This window comes from Tympanuchus pallidicinctus, unplaced genomic scaffold (genome assembly GCF_026119805.1).
Source record: "Tympanuchus pallidicinctus isolate F22 unplaced genomic scaffold, pur_lepc_1.0 scaffold8, whole genome shotgun sequence".
NCBI classification, from domain to species: Eukaryota; Metazoa; Chordata; class Aves; order Galliformes; family Phasianidae; genus Tympanuchus; species Tympanuchus pallidicinctus.
In genome coordinates, this window is record NW_026294802.1 from 12,428,218 (window position 1) to 12,447,400 (window position 19,183).

At 47.9% G+C, this 19,183-nt stretch overlaps 2 protein-coding genes across 5 annotated transcripts in view; both read left to right on the forward strand.

Moving 5' to 3' along the window:
• Nucleotides 1-19,183, forward strand: part of TOM1 (target of myb1 membrane trafficking protein) — a 156,549-nt gene that overhangs the window by 135,945 nt on the left and 1,421 nt on the right. The window contains exons 2-16 of one of the 4 annotated variants that reach the window (XM_052668247.1): nt 90-125; nt 7,000-7,084; nt 8,625-8,703; nt 8,845-8,994; nt 9,116-9,250; nt 9,560-9,706; nt 10,699-10,815; nt 11,305-11,438; nt 12,102-12,135; nt 12,694-12,811; nt 13,788-13,908; nt 16,600-16,675; nt 17,117-17,179; nt 18,802-18,861; nt 19,069-19,105. In XM_052668247.1, coding sequence (XP_052524207.1) covers nt 7,047-7,084; nt 8,625-8,703; nt 8,845-8,994; nt 9,116-9,250; nt 9,560-9,706; nt 10,699-10,815; nt 11,305-11,438; nt 12,102-12,135; nt 12,694-12,811; nt 13,788-13,908; nt 16,600-16,675; nt 17,117-17,179; nt 18,802-18,861; nt 19,069-19,105 — 1,309 coding nt within the window. In that variant the 5' untranslated portion in view covers nt 90-125; nt 7,000-7,046. Of the gene's footprint in view, nt 1-15; nt 126-6,999; nt 7,085-8,624; nt 8,704-8,844; nt 8,995-9,115; nt 9,251-9,559; nt 9,707-10,698; nt 10,816-11,304; nt 11,439-12,101; nt 12,136-12,693; nt 12,812-13,787; nt 13,909-15,680; nt 15,884-16,599; nt 16,676-17,116; nt 17,180-18,801; nt 18,862-19,068; nt 19,106-19,183 lie in introns of those variants that run through there. The other 3 variants (XM_052668245.1, XM_052668246.1, XM_052668248.1) reach the window with 3 other exon arrangements.
• RASD2 (RASD family member 2) overlaps nt 2,734-19,183 on the forward strand; it is a 100,674-nt gene continuing 84,224 nt past the window's right edge. Inside the window, exon 1 of the mRNA XM_052668264.1 lies at nt 2,734-2,744. The gene's annotated coding sequence lies outside the window, so the exon portion shown is untranslated. The remainder of the gene's footprint in view (nt 2,745-19,183) is intronic.

The window sequence follows — 19,183 nt, forward strand, 5'->3', positions numbered from 1 at the left end:
CGAGACCCGCCCCGGCCCGGCCCGGCGCGCGGTCACGTGAGCGGCGGCGGCACAGTCAGCTGATCGCGGCGCGATGGACTTTCTGCTAGGGAATCCCTTCAGCTCCCCAGTGGGGCAGCGTATCGGTGAGTCCCCCGCTCTCGCGCCGTCCCCGCACGCGCCCCCATTTCCTCTCCCCCGCGCGCCCCCGTGGGAGCTTGCCTCTGTGCCCGGCCGCCCGCCCTCCCGCAGGACCCCTTGCCTGCGAGAAGCGGCGGGCCCCGCCCTCGCGGTGGGATGCGGAGGGAGGTGGCCTGTGAGAGGGGAGCTCCGCTGTGACTGACGGCCGTCTTCGACCAATAGAGAAAGCGCAGCCCGTGGCGGTGCCGTCGGCGGCCCCGCCGGCCAATCCGGGCGTGGAGGGGTCTTGAGGTGGCGAGGCGAAGTTTCCTCACTTAAAGGGGCCGAGGAGCGGTGGTCCGAGCCACGCCCCCTGGCGGCGCTGAGGTCCGTGATTGGCTCGGGGCCATTCCCGCCTGCACCTCTTGGGGGGCTTCGCGGGGAACCCACCCTGCGTGGGCTGCTGATTGGCTGAGCTCCAGCCACAGTGGCCTCTCGGCACTCTGGGCTGGAAGGCACCTTTTACTACCTGAAGAGGCATGGGGGGCAGTTGGCACAGAGCTAGGGCTGCCCAGGGGCGGGAGCTTCGGGCTGGCTGAGACCTGCCGTCTGATGGTTTGTCTAGTGGGATCCTCACCCAGCAGCACCCAACACTGTACTGGCGGCCCTGCTGGCTCTGCCCTGCACCACAGGCCGGATCACAGGGTAGAGCCCCAGCTCTAGCAGTGGTATAAGTGTGGCATCCACTTAGTGACCTTTCAGGCTTGCAGGCATTAAGCGTTTTAGTCCCTGTGCTAAAGACAGATTGCTGAGCACAGAAGAAAATAGCTCAAGAAAGTGGAGCAAAGAGAAAGAATAAGGCCATGGGCAGCTACACTGGTCTCAAAGCAGAGATGCAGTTCTTAAAGTACTTGGAATAAAGATTCTTTTGTTCTCATGTTGTACCATCTGAATGCCTTCAGGTTGTGCTTGAAGAAATGTGGTTGATGTTTCCTGCTTGATGTCTCTGTCTTGTGCAATTTGGCCGTTTCTTGTTTATGCAGTTGCTCAGTGTTGCTTTCGGTTGCCTGTGCAAATCTTTGTGCTGTTCTTCTCTGAAACCCCTGGTTCAATGCATTTGCAGGGGTGAACAGCATGCTGTGAGTGAGGTGGAAAAGGAGAAAACTGCTGCACTTCTTTAAATGCAAACACCAGTGTCCAAAGAAACAGTGGGCATTGTGATGTGAAACTCAAGTACTGGGTGGGATTGGTGAGATGCAACTACAACAAGTTGGGGGAAGGTTGACTTTAATCTTCCCAAACAACGAAAGGTTTTCAATACAGAACAGCTCTACGTGATATTTGATGCCTTCCCAGATGGCAGTCACATGTTTCATCCTGCTTCCCAGGAGATGCGGTCTCCTGCCCTTTTTGATTATTCTAGGAGAGTATCAGATACGTTGTTGTGTCTGGGCAAACTGAAGTCATCTTTAGGTGTTACAGAGCACTTTGTGCCCTCTGGGTTCTTCTGAGCAGTTTATTGAGCAGTCAGATGTAAGTGGTTTCCTTGCTGGGCTTTACTTCTCGTAAAGAAGAGATTTTCAAGCAACAAACCAACAACAAAGAAGAGGAGGAAATTGTTTCAAGAGTGCTGTCAAACAGGAGCTTAGAGTCCATAGTACTAGATGTGTGACAGCAGAAAAATCTTAATGATTGGCATTGACTGGGGTTATTGGTGTCCAAAGGGGTGGAGGATTTGCAGTGTATGAGAAAAGGAATTGAGGTGTGGAGGACTTAAAAAGGGCTGTCAGCTGTAAATACGAGTGTTTTCTCCTTTTGAACATTGCCTAACAACATCCCGGGGTCATAGATAAATGCTATCTTTCCTTTTTAATTTGAGACGCGAACAAGACTTACCTGAAGTTGTTTGGTAGGTCCGTGGCAGCTGCACACTGTGCCCATGAACCTGTTCACCAAGCCTGCATGGTGCTGCCGTTTTGGGCTGTCTGCAGAAAGCTGATATTGCATGTTTGTAAATTACTTGGGCATAGTGATGTATGCCTGATACATCTTATAAGGTATAAAACAGCTTTAGATGAAGGCTATGGAATGAAAAGGAAGTACTCTGGTGCAGATTGATGTTCTCAAATTCCTTCATTAATGTTAATCTAGCAAGTCCCACTTGTTTTGCTGAGAAGGAAACACACTCAGATAATCTCAGTGATTTCTTACAAAAAATATCAGTTGCAGAGGAGTAGGTTTACACCTTTTTATTCCCAATCCTGAGATTTCATCACAGAATTTCACTTTTGTCCTGGTTTTGGATTGTGATCTCTTTCCTTAAGTAAGATGAATACAGCCTTTAAAAAAATGAAGTACTTCTAACCAATGGAGAAATTTCTGAAGAGTGCTAAAGCATTGTAGTTTGGGTTCTACCAATGAAAGGGCAATTCACTTGGCTTCTACCTGGGAGGTAAAAGAAACGTCAGAGTGGAAAACCTGCTTTCAAGGATGCTCTGATAGTAACAAGGCAGAGTGAGAGAATAGAGAGGAAATGAACAGTGCTCTTTTCTGAACCCTGAAGTCTGGAATAGCTCGTAATTATAGCAGTACTGAAAAGGAAAGAGTTTTTTTCTGTGAATGAGGGCAGAAGGCAAGGGAGAGAAGTAAAAATGTACTATGGAGCTGGAGGGGAGTTTTTTATGTTTGGGTATGGGTTAAGCATGATAACCAGGAAAATTGAGGCTGGCGAGAGAGAGCAAGTGAGAGAGCAGATTGCCTCTGCTCATGGTTGAGGGAGAGTAGCAGATAAAATAGAATGTGCCTCACAGCTATTTAAATCCCAAACCCTCTGCAAGTTGGTCCTTAGGAGCTGGTGGGAAGCAGATACCATCTGCTGTTAATGGCATTCTCTTTCCTGTTGGGTTTCTGCAACGTAGTGCTTCTCAGCAAGGCTCAGTCTTGTCTTATGTGCTGTGAAATTGATGAAGAGCTCTTGGATCCCCGAGACTTTGAGCTGATTCACAGCAAAGGACAGGAGGATAAGTTCAGAGACGCAAATACCCAAAGCATTGTGGTAGATCAAGTACATGTCCATCACCACTCTTGAATTAAGACTGGAGATATATCTCAGCTTTCTCTGGAAAGCAAGCTGTCTGTCCCCTGCATCTTTGGAAGAAAGGAAGAAAGGGCAAGGCTGAAGAGGGGAGTCCTGCCTGAGCTGGTACTGAAGATTCCTTGTGAGAAGTGAAAGCATGAGGCTTCTTGAGGTGACTTTCCACAGGATGCTGATTTGGTCCATGGGGTATTACGAATTGAAGGGAGGTTGGGAGAAAGTTTGGATTGCTTTCTGCTGAACCTATGCTGTCTTGTGCAACAAAATGCTGGTGCTCTCAAACTCTTGTTGGAATTGGTGAGAATGCTTTGCAAGGAATTTGAAGCCAGCAGGACTGAGTGCCAAAGGCAGTCTTGCAAAGGGTCTGACTTGCAGCAGAGCGCTGGTCTCTGACAAGCTACAGTAGAGCGTGAAGGGTACAGGTGAAGGGTTTCTGAATGCCACCTGGCTTGTTATGGATATTTCAGGCCTTTGAAGGGGATTCTGTTTGGTATTACCTGTCCCTGACTCCCGTACATTGCTGTGCTGCTGACTGTACCACTGGGAATGGCTACATGGCCAGCCCAGTGGTGGGCCCTCCCCTGCCACATAGGAAGAAGCAAGAATCTAGGAAGGAAACAAAGCCATGAAATTCACACCTGGCACAATGCAACGTGCTACTCCAGTGGATCAGTTATGCTGAGTTCAAAATAATTTCTTATCTTACATTACCGGATGCATTAATGGCTTACAGTCATCAGAAATACATCAGATGCCAGAAAGGAAGATTCAGTGCTTTGTTTTGATTCATGCCACAGCTGTGATTCTGGGTTGAGGTGGGCAATTTGCAAGGCAGCACACCGGCCTCAGTCAAACCGCAGTGCTGTCACACCCAGGAAGCTGGTCTGGCCACTAAAACAACATGGCTTTGAAGCGGCCCTGCAGAGAGCCTCTTGCATACTGTATGGTCTTGGTATCAGGCTTTGAAGAAAGCAGCATTTATAGACCACTGATAACCTCCCCATGAGGCATGCCCTGCATCAGGCCAGGGTCAGCTCCCAGCACACAGAACCAAAAGCTGCCTGATAAGCCCTGCTGAGCAGTGCTCCGCAGGCAGCCAGGCCCTGCCTCCTGTCCTCACTGTTTTTAGGGACTTGTCGGCATGTCAGGCTCAGATTTTATAAGGGGCAGACAGCTCATGTGCTAATTACAGCTCATGAAACAGGGCCAGCCGCTCTGATCTTTCACGTGGCTAATGAATATACTTAGTTTCTTTCTGCAGGCTTTAGTAAAAGGGTAAAGTTCAGGATTTTCAGAGAAAACTCCAACACATCTTATTAGACTTGGGCAGTCCTTCGGTACTTGGGAGCAAGGATTTAGAAGGCATTAGCTGCAGCCCTCCCAAGGCCAGAGGGGATGGGCCTTAATCTCAGTAGGCAGATTCAGAGTGATCGCCTTCCTTTTTTCCATATGCCCTAATTCTGCTGTTCCAGCTGCACGTTTTCTAACTTCACATTGCATTTATGGCAGGTTTGCTGCTTTCCTGCAGCTTTTCACCCACCAGCCTCCTAAGGAAGATGGCAGTGACAGGATCACTGCCCCACTGTGAGGTGACTGTGGGCTGTATATGTCACCTCTGAGGAATCCCCACTTTCTGTACCAGCCAGCCAGGTGAAGGAGTGTGCATGGTTTGTTTGCATTCCTTTCTGGAAAGCAAACCTGCTCCTCAGCTCTGGCAGGGTGAGCACATTTGGAAGAAAAGGAGACAAGAAAGCAAGTTGCAGAGTGGTGCCACGCACAGGGAAGCAAGAGAGGAATGGTGGCAGACTCAGTTCACATTTGTGTAAGGCAGAAGTGAAGATGAGGAGGCTTGGGGAGATTCTTGAACAACAGAGACTTGATGGTTAAGTTCTGTTTTTGTTTAATCCCTGGTTTCTTCTGTAGCTCAGAGCTTCCCAGCAGGCTCAACTCTATTCCTGAGTTGTGTTTTTTTCTTTTTATCTGCAGTGTTTTTTTTCAGGGCTGAGTAGGTTGGATGTGGCCTTCCTTTTGGTAGGAAAAGAAACAAGAGATTGATTTGTGGGTTTCATTGCCAAAGGCAACAATCAGTACAAAGGAACTTCTGGGTAGGCTGGGACGTAAACCAAGGTATGTCCTGAGCAGGAGGTGACCCTCAGCATGGAGGAGAGCAGCAGTGAAGTGTAGCTTCATGACCAAGTGCACCAAGTCTATCAGATCAACCTGAACTGCAGTCTACCTGCCAGCAGGGCCAGTTCTGTGGTGTCCCAGAGCTGGAGAGAATAATTGGAAAGGTGAAAAAGCGTTAAGAACGTTCTGCTGCTCTCCTTCACTGCTTTGCCCTCTTCCATCAGGTCCATGTTATCAACCTAATCACAATGCAATCAGTAGGTTTTGCAGCCAAGAAAAAAGGTGGCAGCTGGATTTCAATGACGTTTGGACAGGTAGCTCCATGCTGTGGTGTGTAGCCTGTGGGAGGGATGTGTACAAGAGAGGGTGTATTGCACAGTGCTGTGAGTAGCTCGCTGTCTGATCCTTAAAACAGGGCATTCCGAAACATGAAGGATCTGCTTACCCAGGCACGAGTTAGAAACATTTTTCCAATGTTATGGCCCCTATCATTATCACTTGCATAGCAGGCATTTCATTTTAGTCCCACAGAGGGATCATCAGCTATTTGGGTTGCAGAGGAGGCTCCCTCTGAAGGGCAGAGGACCCACAACAGCAAGGGCCAGATCCAGATTGTGCAGTGACAGCAGTTCTGAAAAAGCAGGCACTCCTCTGTGTGTTTAAGTAAGTTGGTCCCTGTAAGGAAGCTGGGTCCCAGTTCTCCTGAAGAGCACCTGATAGGTGCTGAACTGGTCTGGCTAGTTTTATTGCCTTGCTCCACTACTAAATCAGGCATCTTATAGGATGGGAAAGCTTGGAAAGAAGGTTCTCTTGCACTATTTGCCATCTGCCGTATCTCTGCATTTTCCCGTGGTGTGGAGAGTGCCTGGTTCTGCCTGCCCACCAGCAGTTGTTTCCCCCACCCACTGGTGGTGACCCTAAAGGCATCACTCAGCCAGTGTGGTTGGGGTGAGACGCAGCTGATTACAGGGTGGAGGCACTGGTGATCTCACTAATAGTTGTGTGTTGCCCAAATCTCTGCCTTGAATAACATCAAGGCTGACTGAGGAATTCCTAATTAAAGGGGACACAATCAAAACTGGAACATGACTTCAGCCCGCAGTCCTTGTCTGTCAATACCTCCCAGAGGCCAGAAATTCAGGGAAGAGATGCAAATGTTAATCAAGTCTTTTAATCAAGGTTTTGCTTGCTTATCTGTTTTTATAGGACTTGTAAAAATTGGGAGGCTAATTCATTTGTTAATTTGATGCAAATAAAAGCAACGCCGATGGCATTAGATACATGTCAGCATGAGCAGGCTAAACTCATGGTTTCCTTTGCTGGCCCTGCAGCAACAAAGCAAATAATCCCCCTTCTCTTCAGTTGTGCAGCTGAAGTCACTTGTTTTCTACTGAGGCCCTCTCCCCTTTTGTGTGTAGGACACCGGAGATCATGCAGTGTGTGTTTGTGAGTTTGCAGCATGAGTGATGTGGGCAAAGCTGTGCAACTGCCCATCCCAACACCAGCCAGCAATGTGCTTTATGGTGGTGACACCTAGTGGGAAGCACTTGGTGGCTCAGGCTTTGCAGCTTTATTCATGTTAAATATTATGGTGGAATCCAGGGTCAGAGCTGAAGAGCAGCCCATGAGAGTGCCAGGGCCTCTCTTAGCTTTATCCTGTCTTGGTTTCTGTTTTCCAGAGAGAGCCACCGATGGATCCTTGCGGGGCGAGGACTGGTCTCTCAACATGGAGATCTGCGACATCATTAATGAGACTGAAGAAGGGTAAGGGAGCTGGCAAAGGTTCTCATTCAGCAGCAGGTCCCAGCACGCTTCCTGTTACAATATCCCTATACTGCAATGGCAGCATGCAGTGGTGGAGGTAATAAACTGGGCTGCCCAACGGTCCCCTAGATGAGACTCTGCTGGGGCATCTAGAGACAGAGCAGAGCTGTCAGAGTATCTGTTAGATGCTTCCCTGGGATCTTCATGAGCACAAGGAGCCATTCAAACAGGCCTATGAGGTCTCCAGAGAAATCTTGATTCAAGCCAGGCTGTCTCCCATCTACCAAAGACACATTTGCAGTTCTTTCACTTTGATTTATTCCTCTTCCTTATCCCACTCTCCCCACTGGGAATGTAAAAGTCTTCAGGCCAATGACTGAGGAGAGAAGAAAATCTCAGGCAGGTCCTGCTGGGGTTATATTCTCAGTTATTTTCATATACAATCACTCTGACATGCACAAATGTGGGCATTCCCCCCGAAAAGGGATGTTAGAAATCTGCCAAACGTGTTAACTCTGGAGCTGGGGATTTGCCAGTGAGTCCTAGGGGATCTGCTCCATCTCACAGTGGAGATGTCAAGAACAGCATGTAAAAAAGAAGGTGATACATGGAATGAAAAATGTGGGTTTCACTCCTGCTGTCCCACCTCACAGGGAGGCTGATAGATAGCCAGCTCAGTTTGAAACTTCACAGTTCTATGGAAACAAAGTCAAACGCCTTTTCTTTACAGATCTGTCACACCTTCCCTGCTCTCCCCTTGGTACAAATATGCCTGTCTTTGCTAACAGTTCTCAGTCCCAAGCTGTTACCACTTTGTGTTTCATTTCTGGGCTGTTGCTAGCACAGCTGTCTCTCCCACTCTCCTGCTAATGCCCATCTATTGCAGCTTCGCTGCCCCATGGGCTCCCAGGTGCTTCTTCATTATCTTGGTGTCTCCAGCTCATTCTTATCTTCCAGTGCTGCTGCTCTTCCAGGCCAGCCTTTCTTCCCCTACTCTACTGGAGCATGTTAGTCCTTTTGTACCCTCTCACAAAACCACAGTTGTCCTGCTATGCTGCCTTATATGCAAGATTTTGCCACTGCATCTCCCAAACTTCTTTTTAGCCTCCCTTCCTCCAGGGAAAAGTTTAAACAGTTTATTTCTAAACATTACAAGGATTGCTTCTCCTCTGTCCTATGCCAAGCTTGTTGTGATCTTGTCTGCATTGTCACTGCCATGGGATTTTGCTTTACCCCAAACAGTACATTTCTGGTGTTGCTTTTACTCTCTATTTTATCTGTACACCTTGGATTGTTGCAAACATCAGCACAGAAGCCTCCAGTTTCAGCTCCAATGCTCAGCAGCAGGACCTAGCTCCTCTTGCAGAACTAACAGCAAAAACTGCTTTATCGGTCATTGCTTCAAGATGCACTGAAAATGTGATGGGGAGGATCAGCTACAAAGTGCAAGACTCTGGATGTCCATGGCTGTTTTGCTTTGCTTCTGCCTACGTAGGTCTCACCCTTCTGACGATCTTTCTCCATTTGCTTTTTCCTGCAGACCCAAAGATGCTTTCCGAGCCATAAAGAAGAGAATTGTAGGGAATAAGAATTTCCATGAAGTTATGCTGGCCTTGACGGTGAGTGGTCACTGTTCTTTCTTGGTTCCGTGATTCTTGCTGTAAAGCTGAGTCCCCAAGTGCAAAAACTTGGGCACCCAAAGACAAGGCTAATATATGCAGGCAGAGAAGACTGTAGCTAATGCTTCTTTGCCTTCAAAGGTCTTGGAGACATGTGTCAAAAACTGTGGCCATCGCTTCCATATCCTTGTAGCCAGCCAGGACTTTGTGGAAAGTGTCCTGGTGAGAACAATCCTGCCGAAGAATAACCCACCTGCCATAGTACACGACAAGGTGCTGACCCTCATCCAGGTGAGCCAAAAAGAATGAGCATCTGCACCAGTGAAGGGACTGGTTGTCTTTAGGTATTTGTATGTTAGTGTAGTGTAAATTATGTAAATGATAATATAAATGGTTATCTCCTTCTCCCTAGTCCTGGGCGGATGCTTTCCGCAGCTCACCGGACTTAACTGGTGTTGTTGCTGTCTATGAAGACCTTAGACGGAAAGGCCTTGAGTTTCCCATGACTGATCTGGACATGCTGTCCCCCATCCACACACCGCGGAGGGTATGGAAGCGTTTCTGAGGAGAAGGGAGGTGTACTGCTGCTGTTCTGGAGTTGTGAGGGTGCTACAGTAGTTCTGGATTGCAGTTAGAGGAAGTGGGGAGTGAGAAGCTGCAGGAGAGTCTCTTTGCAAGGCCACGGTGGACAAAGTGATTTATAGCTATAGGGTAAGAGCTTTGAGGGAGGTGAGGCAGAGAAGTTGGAAGTCTAACTGAAAGCAGATGGGGACTTGACATTAACATTTCTTTCGTAATTGTACTGTCCTGTCAGCTGTGAGTGTCTAACATCTCTGCCGCTGTTCCCACCTCATAGTCTGTGTATAGCTCCAACTCCCAGTCTGGACAGAACTCTCCTGCGGTCAACTCCCCTCAGCAGATGGAGTCCATCCTCCACCCTGTCACCCTGCCCTCTGGGAGAGACACTTCCAGCAGTGCACCCATCACACCCACACAAGAGCAGGTGAGTTGGACACATACCCTCTGCTGCTGCTAGCTGTCCCTCCACATGGGATCTGTTTCGCAGATGCTGTTCTGAGACTGCTGTCCTGCTCCTTCCCCAGCCTAGATCCTTAAGGAGCCGTTCCAAAGTGTCATTCAGGGATTTTCTCCATTGTGGTCGCAGTGTTACCACAAACACAGAGTGGTTATGCTTCCCTAAGACAGGGCTGCTTGCAGCTACTGGAAGGATCTCCGGTCTATAGGGAAGTGAGGAGCTGAGACCTACAGGCTTTGAGCAAGGTCTTTGTAGTACAGTGGAGCAGAATTTTGCTCTGTAGATGCCTCCGTATCATCTTTGTTTATCTTGACTCACAAGTGACTCCATACAAATCAATCCTAACTGGCTATGCAGCTTGCATAGACCAGGGCTTTCTCAGTTGTTTCTTCATCCTCTTTTCTCCTTCCTCACCCTGACTTAAGACACCAAGTTCAGCATCAATTCTCCAGCTGCTAGTAGGTTGCATCCCCTTGCAGAACAGAGGGTAGAAACTGCTCTCAAGGAGCTCATTAGTAGCCTCTGAAACCAGAGAGAAAAAGCTTCAACTGCACTCTTAGCCCAGAGTCACCTTCTGAATGGGAATTCATTTTTTCCAATCTGCTGCCTCTGAAATGAAATCATGTGAGTGACTGCCACAGAGGAGCTGCTAGCTGGGGTGAGATTGAATCATAACAGCAGCCTTTGCTGGTTATTAAAAATCAAGGTTAGGTATAGTGGCAAAGGTTCCCAGTGAGAGCCTGGCATCTTTTACCAGCGAGTGAATTTGATGGTAAGTAATAAGGCTTCCTTCTGCTGAGAGCTCCCGGGAACCAAACTGAGCAGTGACAAATGAGTTCTCCAGTGGCTTTTCCCTTCAGCTTTGTGAATGCATCCGCACTGTGCGCTGCCCTTCACAGCTACCTCAGCTATCCCCTGGCCTTCACGGGGTAAGTAGTCACTTCCACTCCCTTCTGCAGATCAAGAAGCTACGCAGTGAGCTGGAAGTGGTGAATGGGAATGTGAAGGTCATGTCAGAGATGCTGACAGAGCTGGTGCCATCCCAGGCTGAGACTTCTGACTTGGAGCTGCTGCAAGTAAGGAACACAAGGCAGTTACTGGTGGGACAGAGGGCTGGCACACGGAGCTCAATTTAGCAATGAGTTGATGAACTGAGACATTCTACATGCCAGGCACGGGGAACAATTGCACTGGAACAATTCAGTGTGGGACTTCGCAGGGAGTGATGGGATAAGGGAGACATGGGGGCTGTGAAGTTTCAGTGGCCAAGGAAATTTGCCCTGTTGAGGCTGGAATCATCTCACACGAAGACCTATAATCCCTGAGGGCCTTTATTCCTGAATAATATGTTAAACAAACGGTATGCAATTATTGCAAGGACAAAGAAAACTAGTAACTATAAATCCCAGACTTGGTTTATGTCTCATACCAACTTCTTTTCATCCTCTACACTTGCTGATAGACTCCAGTTGGCTCTGGAGTCTGTCTGTTGCATTCGGACTTCCAAATCTGCAAGTGCTCAGCCTGAGCCTGACCTTTGTGGTAACTTTTCTTGCTATGAGCAGGAGCTGAATCGGACATGCAGAGCCATGCAGCAGCGTGTGCTAGAGCTGATTCCCCGTGTCCAGCATGAGCAGCTCACTGAGGAGCTACTCCTCATCAATGACAACCTCAACAATGTGTTTCTACGCCATGAAAGGTACCTCTCTCCTCCCTGCTCTGCTCCTCCACAAGAGCTGACTGCCCTTTGGTAGTTTATCCCAGCTTTTGATCTGCCCATGAATGTAATGCTCAAGGTGTGTCAGCCTCTATTACCCATCTTAGAAAGAAGAGCCAGTCCTCAGATCTTGCTGACTTATCCATTCCCCTTCAATACACTGTGTTTGTTGCTGATAGAATATGAACATAACCCAGAAGAAGAAAGAGACTGCATGAAAAGAGCTGGCTTTCTAGCTCTCAGGCAGACAGACATAGAAAGCACTTGCCTAGGTAGAATCATCACCTGTTTTTGTCCTCCATTTCACCAAACTCCTCTCTTCTACTAGGGTGAAGAGAATTTGATCTCCTCTGTGTAGGAGAGCTGTGTTTGAACCATTTTGATTAGAAGTAGCTTTGAAGTGTCACAAGAAGCTTTCTTATGTCACATCTTTGGAGACATATCTTTGGAGACATCAACTCTGAGGGCCCTTTCGTGGTGTCTTCTGTGTAGGGGAGAAATGGGGCCCTGAACATGGTCCCCCTTTTCTACTATGTAGGAAGGGGCAGACTATGCCAAGCCTTACTGAGAAATCTCTTGGGCTGAGGGTGAATTAGTACACACTACTGAAATGCATCCTGTTGCATCCTGTCATCTTCCTTGCAGGTTCGAGCGAGTTCGGACAGGACAGCCTGTTAAGGTAATTCAAAGCTACTGCCTTTTGTACGGCTCAGTTTGCATCCTGCACAACCTGTGATGTCTTGCTGAGCTGAAAAGAGATTCAAACTGCCCCACTTACAAGCTATAGGCTTTTTCTCTCCCAGCCCAGACACACCAGACCTCATCAGTGTGTAAGGTGCTCCATTTCCCATTGCTAGACTTTCCTAGCAGTAGGCCCCTTCCCCTCACACAAAGAATAAAGACAGACTAATAGTAGATGTGGTTTCTGGGTTTTGAGCATGAACATTTCTCAAATGAGCCACCTTGTATCATCACTGGCCTGTTGTCTGAGCCAGCACTTAACCTACTGACATCCCAGCAGAGCTGGGACTTGGGTACCAACATGTATTCTGCCCTATTCCCAGCCAGTTCTCTCATCATTGTCCCACTTCTCCCAAGGACAGGCTTCCCAGTTGATATCTTTCAATGGGTACAGTAGGGCTTCCCTTTTCAGTGTTAATAATCTAGGACTGGGGAGTCAAAGCTTCCAAAGCTCACAAACTCTTCACTATCTTCTGGGTTTTTTTTTTCTCCAAAGGCACCAAGTGAGGCAGAGAATAACTTGATTGACCTGAGATCCAGTACACCCAGTACTCCGTCTGTAGTGAGACAACCTGAAGTCACCAACAACCTCTCCTCTCAGCTGGCTGGAATGAGTATGTTGCCACGCAGTATTCTCCTCAGTTTTTCTCCTGTGCTGCTGTAAGAAACCTGTAATGCACTTCAGTTACCAATTTAGCCATATTCATAAAGTAGCCTAGACAAATTGACTATATTGTCAAATAATAAACTAATGAAGAAACCCGTGCATGCCAAGAGATGCAAGCACATGTCTCGACGCCTCAGATTGTGCAGGAGGTGGACCTTCTTATGGAAGGACCTCAGTTCTAGGTTGTGGCTAAGAACTGGGCTTTCCAGCAGGGAAGAAAGTTGCACTCCCTCCTATTCTTAGCAACAGTGCAGTTGTTTCTCTAGCCATGTGGTGTCAGGCTGGCCACCAAGGCTGAGGAGAAGAAAAGCCACTGAACTGTACTGCAAAGGCAGCCATGAGCATTTTGGGCTCAGGACCCAGATCTTGACAGGCTTTCAGAAACCTTGAAGGATCCTGAGGGGTATTCAAGACATACCAACAGTCTACAAAATCATGCCTGAAGTTCTTACTGATTGTGAGCATGCTCAGTACAACTTGGATGCAGTTGAAGGAAACTAACAATACTGTATTTACAAACAAGCCAGTGGAAATAGTTTTCAGGTCAGAGATTTTCAGGTGATACTTAATTCCTGAAAATCCACTCCAGTGGATAACACAGGTTATCCTCTTCCACGAGTTATGAAGCAATTCCATGTGTTAAACGATCAGGAACATCTGCCCTTCAGAATCAGTGCAATAAATTGCTGCTGCTGCTGCCAGAGACTGAGCTAAAAATATCTGCTGAGTAGGAGAAGAAACTGATTCTGTCACATCACCATGACACTGATAACACTGTGCTGCTTCTGAGGGGCAGAATCGATTAGTGGGCCTGGAGCAGTTTAACCTGTTTGAATGTTAGCCTTCCACTCAACACCTCCAAGCCCATGGCCCTCCATTCATGTGTCCATGCTGCTTGCTCACTCTCTTTTTTTTTCCCATAGCCCTGGGCTCGAGGAGCGTGAGTGCAGGGCTGCACTCCCTCGACACCTCTGGCAAGCTGGAGGAAGAGTTCGACATGTTTGCTGTGACACGTGGCAGCTCACTGGCTGAGCAACGCAGAGAGTGAGTGTAGCTGCCCCTCTGTGCTTGCCTTCTTCCAAGAGGGGAGGTTGCGGGGGAATTGGAATTATGATCCCAGCCAGCAAGTTTGTGGGAAGCAGTAGGGTGAAACAGAAATGCACTCTTCCCACACACAGTGTTGTAGGATGTCTTCTATAGTTCCAGGCATTCTCCCTTGCTGCCGTTGTCCACCCTTTACAGCGTTCTCCTGGTCAAGAGGAAAAGAAAGTGGTCTCTGTATACACATCCCTCACCAATGGACATTGCAGTGCTTATTGTGGTGGCAAGGCTCAGTGTCAGAGATAAAGGTGCAGAATGGGACTGGCTCAGTTTTCTTGTCTATCTCTGAAATCATGAGTTCCATTCTGTATCACTGAATATCAATGGAGTCTGATGGACAGAATATTCAGCTGGAGTGCAGACAGTGCACAATCCATTGTGGTTTGCAAGGCAGGGCATTGATCTAGGTCTCAGCTTCCCTCTTGTTAAGTGGAACTGGTTTTTCTTGCTCTGTAGTATGGTTGAGACCTCCTGATGTAAAGCAGTAATAGTTAGACCTCATAGTACTGTCTATACACTGTCTACACTGAAGAGGTCTCTTCTTCAAAGAGTGAATTTTCTGAATCCTCTAACTGGGAAGAGCCAACCAGAGCTGTGCTGACAGGATCCTTTTGACTTGACAGACTTGACAATGATACTCTGTTTCACCTGTCAGAATCACCCAGTGTTCTTCATAGGTTACCAAACAGTAGAGTCCATAGTTGTCTTATGGTTGCCTCCAGCCATCAGAGAGCTGCGCTCCTGATCTCCATCCACTGGAGTGTCTTGCTCAGCAGCTGGACAGTGGCAAGTTAACACCTCATAAAGAAGTCTTCTTTCACTCTCTTGCCTCAGTTTGCATCCATGGACGGCACACAATTTATTCCTGGTCATCTTGTCCAAGCACTGAGCTCCCCAAACTGATTGCCCTGGCAGGCCTTGCTAGGAAGGGATTCTGCTCCTGCTTCATTGACTGTCCTCTGTACTGTCTCCAGTCCACGGCACCCTTCAGGGCACCACACTAATGGGATACATTAGTGAGTACATTAGGCTGTTGGGAAGCAGTGATTGAACACACATGGTTGTTTTGGGCTCAGCCTGAACATGACTGCCAACATTTGCAGCTCTGAACCACTTCATTCAGGGCTGTGAACCCATGTGCAGAGTCCGTCAGGGTGTATGAGACTGCTGCTTGGAGGGTACTCCCAGCACACCACATGGTGTGATGCCTCAGGATGGGACAGAAACACTGGTGCCAACAGCCTCTCTGAAACCCAAGCTGCTGGTATGTGCACAGTGCAAGAGGCTGAGAAACAGTTGGGCAGGGGTGGAATCATATCCTCTCCAATGTGGCGCAATCCTTAACGGACTGAGGCTTGTGATCTTTGCGGTAATGAGGCGTCTTCTATTTATTCCTCGTTGCCCTCCATCTGCTTGCACTTGCAGCCCTGCCAGGTAGTCTCTATTCTCACTGGCTCAGGTTTCCCATTTCACTTAGCACCCTCTGCTCTCAGTATCTCCCTCTCCCTGAACAGACCCACTTCTCTGCTGCTCTCAGGCAGGATGTGCTGGCAGGAGACACAAGCAAGGCAGCTAAGGTCTGTTCCTGATTCCTGATGCTTCATGGGTGTCTCAGCGAAGCAGTGCTTGAAACACCTTAAGCCTTTCCTGCCATTTTTCCTCATCAGTGGCATGGTAGTGGTGCTGTATTTCATCCTTGATGCCATTATCCACAGCGGCCCCTTCACTGATGAGCACTTTTTTGAGAAGTTTGATCAACGGTGGCCCAAGCCCTCAGCCCCCAACAAAAACAGCTCCACATGATGATCTGCTTCAGCTGCAAGAAGGGGCCTGGCTGGAAGGGAAACCTGAGGAGAGCTTCTGGGAGAGGCTTCATTCTCCTAGCATGGATGGATTGTTTTCCCCAGTCTGCATGGATCAGATGGTGAAGCATGGCATTGGCGTGTGTGGTAGCAGCCTGGAGGTGACACAGAAATGGGATAAAGGAGATGCTGGGTGGGACTTGTCTGTGTATAGAAAGAGCTTGCTATAATGGGATGTTTGGAGACTGAAGCAACACCAGGCTTTTCTGATCATCCAGCTTAACCTCCCACATGGTATAAGCCTGTGAGTCTCTGCCACCATCAGTTCTTGAGTGGTGTTGGTTAGAGATAGGATTTTGAGATGTGTTTCTGCTGTGAAGATATATGAATAATACAGGGGCTTTGTTGCTCAAATCCATTCTATAGCAATTGTGATCTCCTGTGCAGTCTGTGTTAGTTATCTCTCTTCTGTAGTCAAGCCCAGGGAAGATCAGTGTCATGTTAGATGCACCTAGCACTGTAAGACTGAGGACTGAGTTTTAGTCTGCTGGACAATTGTTTTTAGGTGATGCCTTGTCATCCCCTTATCAAGTGCCAGAACTGTCCTCTGGTATAAATAGTGATGTTGCAGTGAGTAGATTAGTCTGGTTTACAGTGGGTTGCATTCTTCTTTAGTAGGAGTTTTGTACACCTTTCTAGAAGCTCTTAGGAGGAGAATGGTGAGAGATGAAAAGTTGTGCAGTCAGCAGCCCTGAGTATAAATTTAGAACTTCCCAATCTTCACTCACAGACACTATATCAACCTGTGTTTTATCTAACTTCATGCTTTCAGGGTAAAGTACGAAGATCCCCAAGCCACCAAAGGACTTGCTGGTGCCCTGGATGCCCGGCAGCAGAACACAGGAGCGGTAAGTGGCGACTGAGCCTTTAATGTGTGACCAGGAGTGGGAGTATCCTCCTTGCCCTCCAACACAGTAAACTTGCTGCCTTTATGAAAAAAAAATAATCAAGCATTTATCATGACTGATAACTCCTAGGCTCTGCCAACCTGCATTTACTATCTGGACTCTATACTTCATTACTTACAACCCGGAGGTGGGGAAATGTGAGAAGTCTGAACTTGACTCAGACAGACATAGGATGGCCTTCTTACATCTGCAGGAAATAACCACTTGGAAATACGGTTTATTACACTTCCATAGCTTTCCAAGTCCATTTGCCTCCTCTCTGCAATCAGAGAAGTGGGCCACCAGTAACAGTGTGCACTTTCCACTACCCTAAACCCATTGCCTCCCTTTTCCCTGACCTTCTGCAACAACAGCATTCAGTACAGACTCTCTCTCGACCAGGAGGAGTCTAATGCCTCCAGTGATGGAGCCCAGCTGACTAACTGGATGATGCGGCAAGGAATGGTGAGATGCTGAAGTATCAGTAGGGAGAAAGGAGGCTGGGGCTGCTGGGTTGCAGGTGGCAATGGCACAGCACGTGTGGATGCACTGCAGGCATCAGGAGAGACTGCAAACTGAAATGGAGCAACCCTGGTCTGGGCCAGTTATAGAGACCAGGGTTGGGAAGGAAGAAGGCAGTGTCAGTCCTTCCTCAAACATGACAGTAGGGAAAAATCCCAGAAGTTCTGAGGCCAAAAGAGCATGTGGTGTACAAAGACTGGCCTGTAACAGGGTGGATATCTGGGTCAAAGGCATGAAACAGTGGTATAGGGAAGGCTGCAGCTGTTCATTCCCTTTGCAGCTTCTCCTGCCTAGCATGAGCTGCCACATTTGGAAGAGAACATATTCTGGCTTTTATCACATTGGAGGCCTTCTCCTGCAGATAACGTGTTCAAGCTTTCAAATTTGGTCTTTTGGCACCAGGAATTTCTGCATTTGCATCCCCTCAGGCATGCTGAGGTTTTGACAGTGTCCCAGGTGCAAAGTTTGCTAGCCTTTCTTCCTAAAATGGGCACCGCCTAGACTAATGTCTGTGGGGAAGTTTCCCCACAATTCTCCTGTCAGCTTGAATGCACTACCCAGAGTTCATTTCTGGGTAGACAAAGCCACTTCACTTTGAAACTTCCCTAATTTTACACATCCTCTTCCATCCCCACTCATACATCTGCCCACTGGGGTAACTGTCTGAACTTGCTACCTGGTTTGAGAAAGTCTGCCTGTCCTTGGTGAGAAAGGGTTGCTTTTTCTCTTGATCTTGCCATTTTCTGAGGGTGAGGGAGTTATTCATATGAGGAAACTAAGAAATAAGTTCCTCTAAGAAATAACATAGCCTCTGGCGCTTCTGCTTGTGAAGCTTCTAGCTGCTCAGCTTTGTTCAAAAGCTCATGACTGGAGAAAAGAATCTGGGGGTTTGAATTGGTCTTGGTTTCTGTCAAGGATATCTCTGTCCATTAAAAAGGTGTCTCTGCTTCTTAAATTGGCCAGAGATGTAAAATATTCTGTGCTAAGTCTTCTTCTTACTTGAATTTTAATTATGATTCAGTTGTAGAGGACTTTATCTTTGATTGATTTGTGTCTGTAGTTTGGTGTGATGTCAAATGCTGCCTTGCTCCATGATCCTACCAGGGCATCAATTCTTGGCCCTTCTCCCTCCGTATGGCATCAAACATTTGTTATCTTAAGCACCACAGACTTTGACATCAGACTGTCACTGCTTTGTGGAAGGGAGGTGATGTGGAGTAAAGCACATCTCCTGTTCACTGGCTTCCTCACACAAGCAGACAACTTCCATCTTGTGGGTCCTTACCAAAGTCTCATCTTGTGTTAATACCCCAAAGTCAATTGCCAAACCCCAGATGCTTTTAATGTCATGTATCCTGGAAATTATGCATGCCTGGGTGTGAATGGGGCAGAGGAAGGAGGTGAACCGTTGGCAGCTGGGAAAGCTTTGCAATGGCAGTGGTGGGATTTTGAAGGGCTTGAACTGACTGAATGATGGGGCAAGAGGGTTAGATTTTGGGTTGGGCTTTCCTTTTGCAAAGCGGGTTTCAAGAACATTCTCTCAGCCTTTCTTTCCTCTGTCCCAGGTGCCAGTTCCCCAGGCAAATTTCATGGAAGACATAGAAAAGTGGCTGTCTACTGACGTGGTAAGTGAAGGGCTGCTTATCTGTAAGCAGTGGTGCTGTCAGAGTTGCCTGTGAGGTTGGATCTTGGGCAGTGTACAACAGCGCTGGCACTGCTGTGTGTGTGGCACAGGCTGCTTGGAAGGACCAGGTCAGGAAAAGCTGAGGACACAGGATCTGGGCTACCGTATCAATATAAAAGCCTCTAATCATGCCCTTCTCCTTCTCCAGGGAGAGTCAGAGGATGGAAAAGGTGTCACCAGTGAAGGTAAGAGTCACCCGCAAACGGCTTTTCCAGCTGGCAGCACTTTGGCTTTTCCACAAACCCCCCTCCTTGTTAATGCTC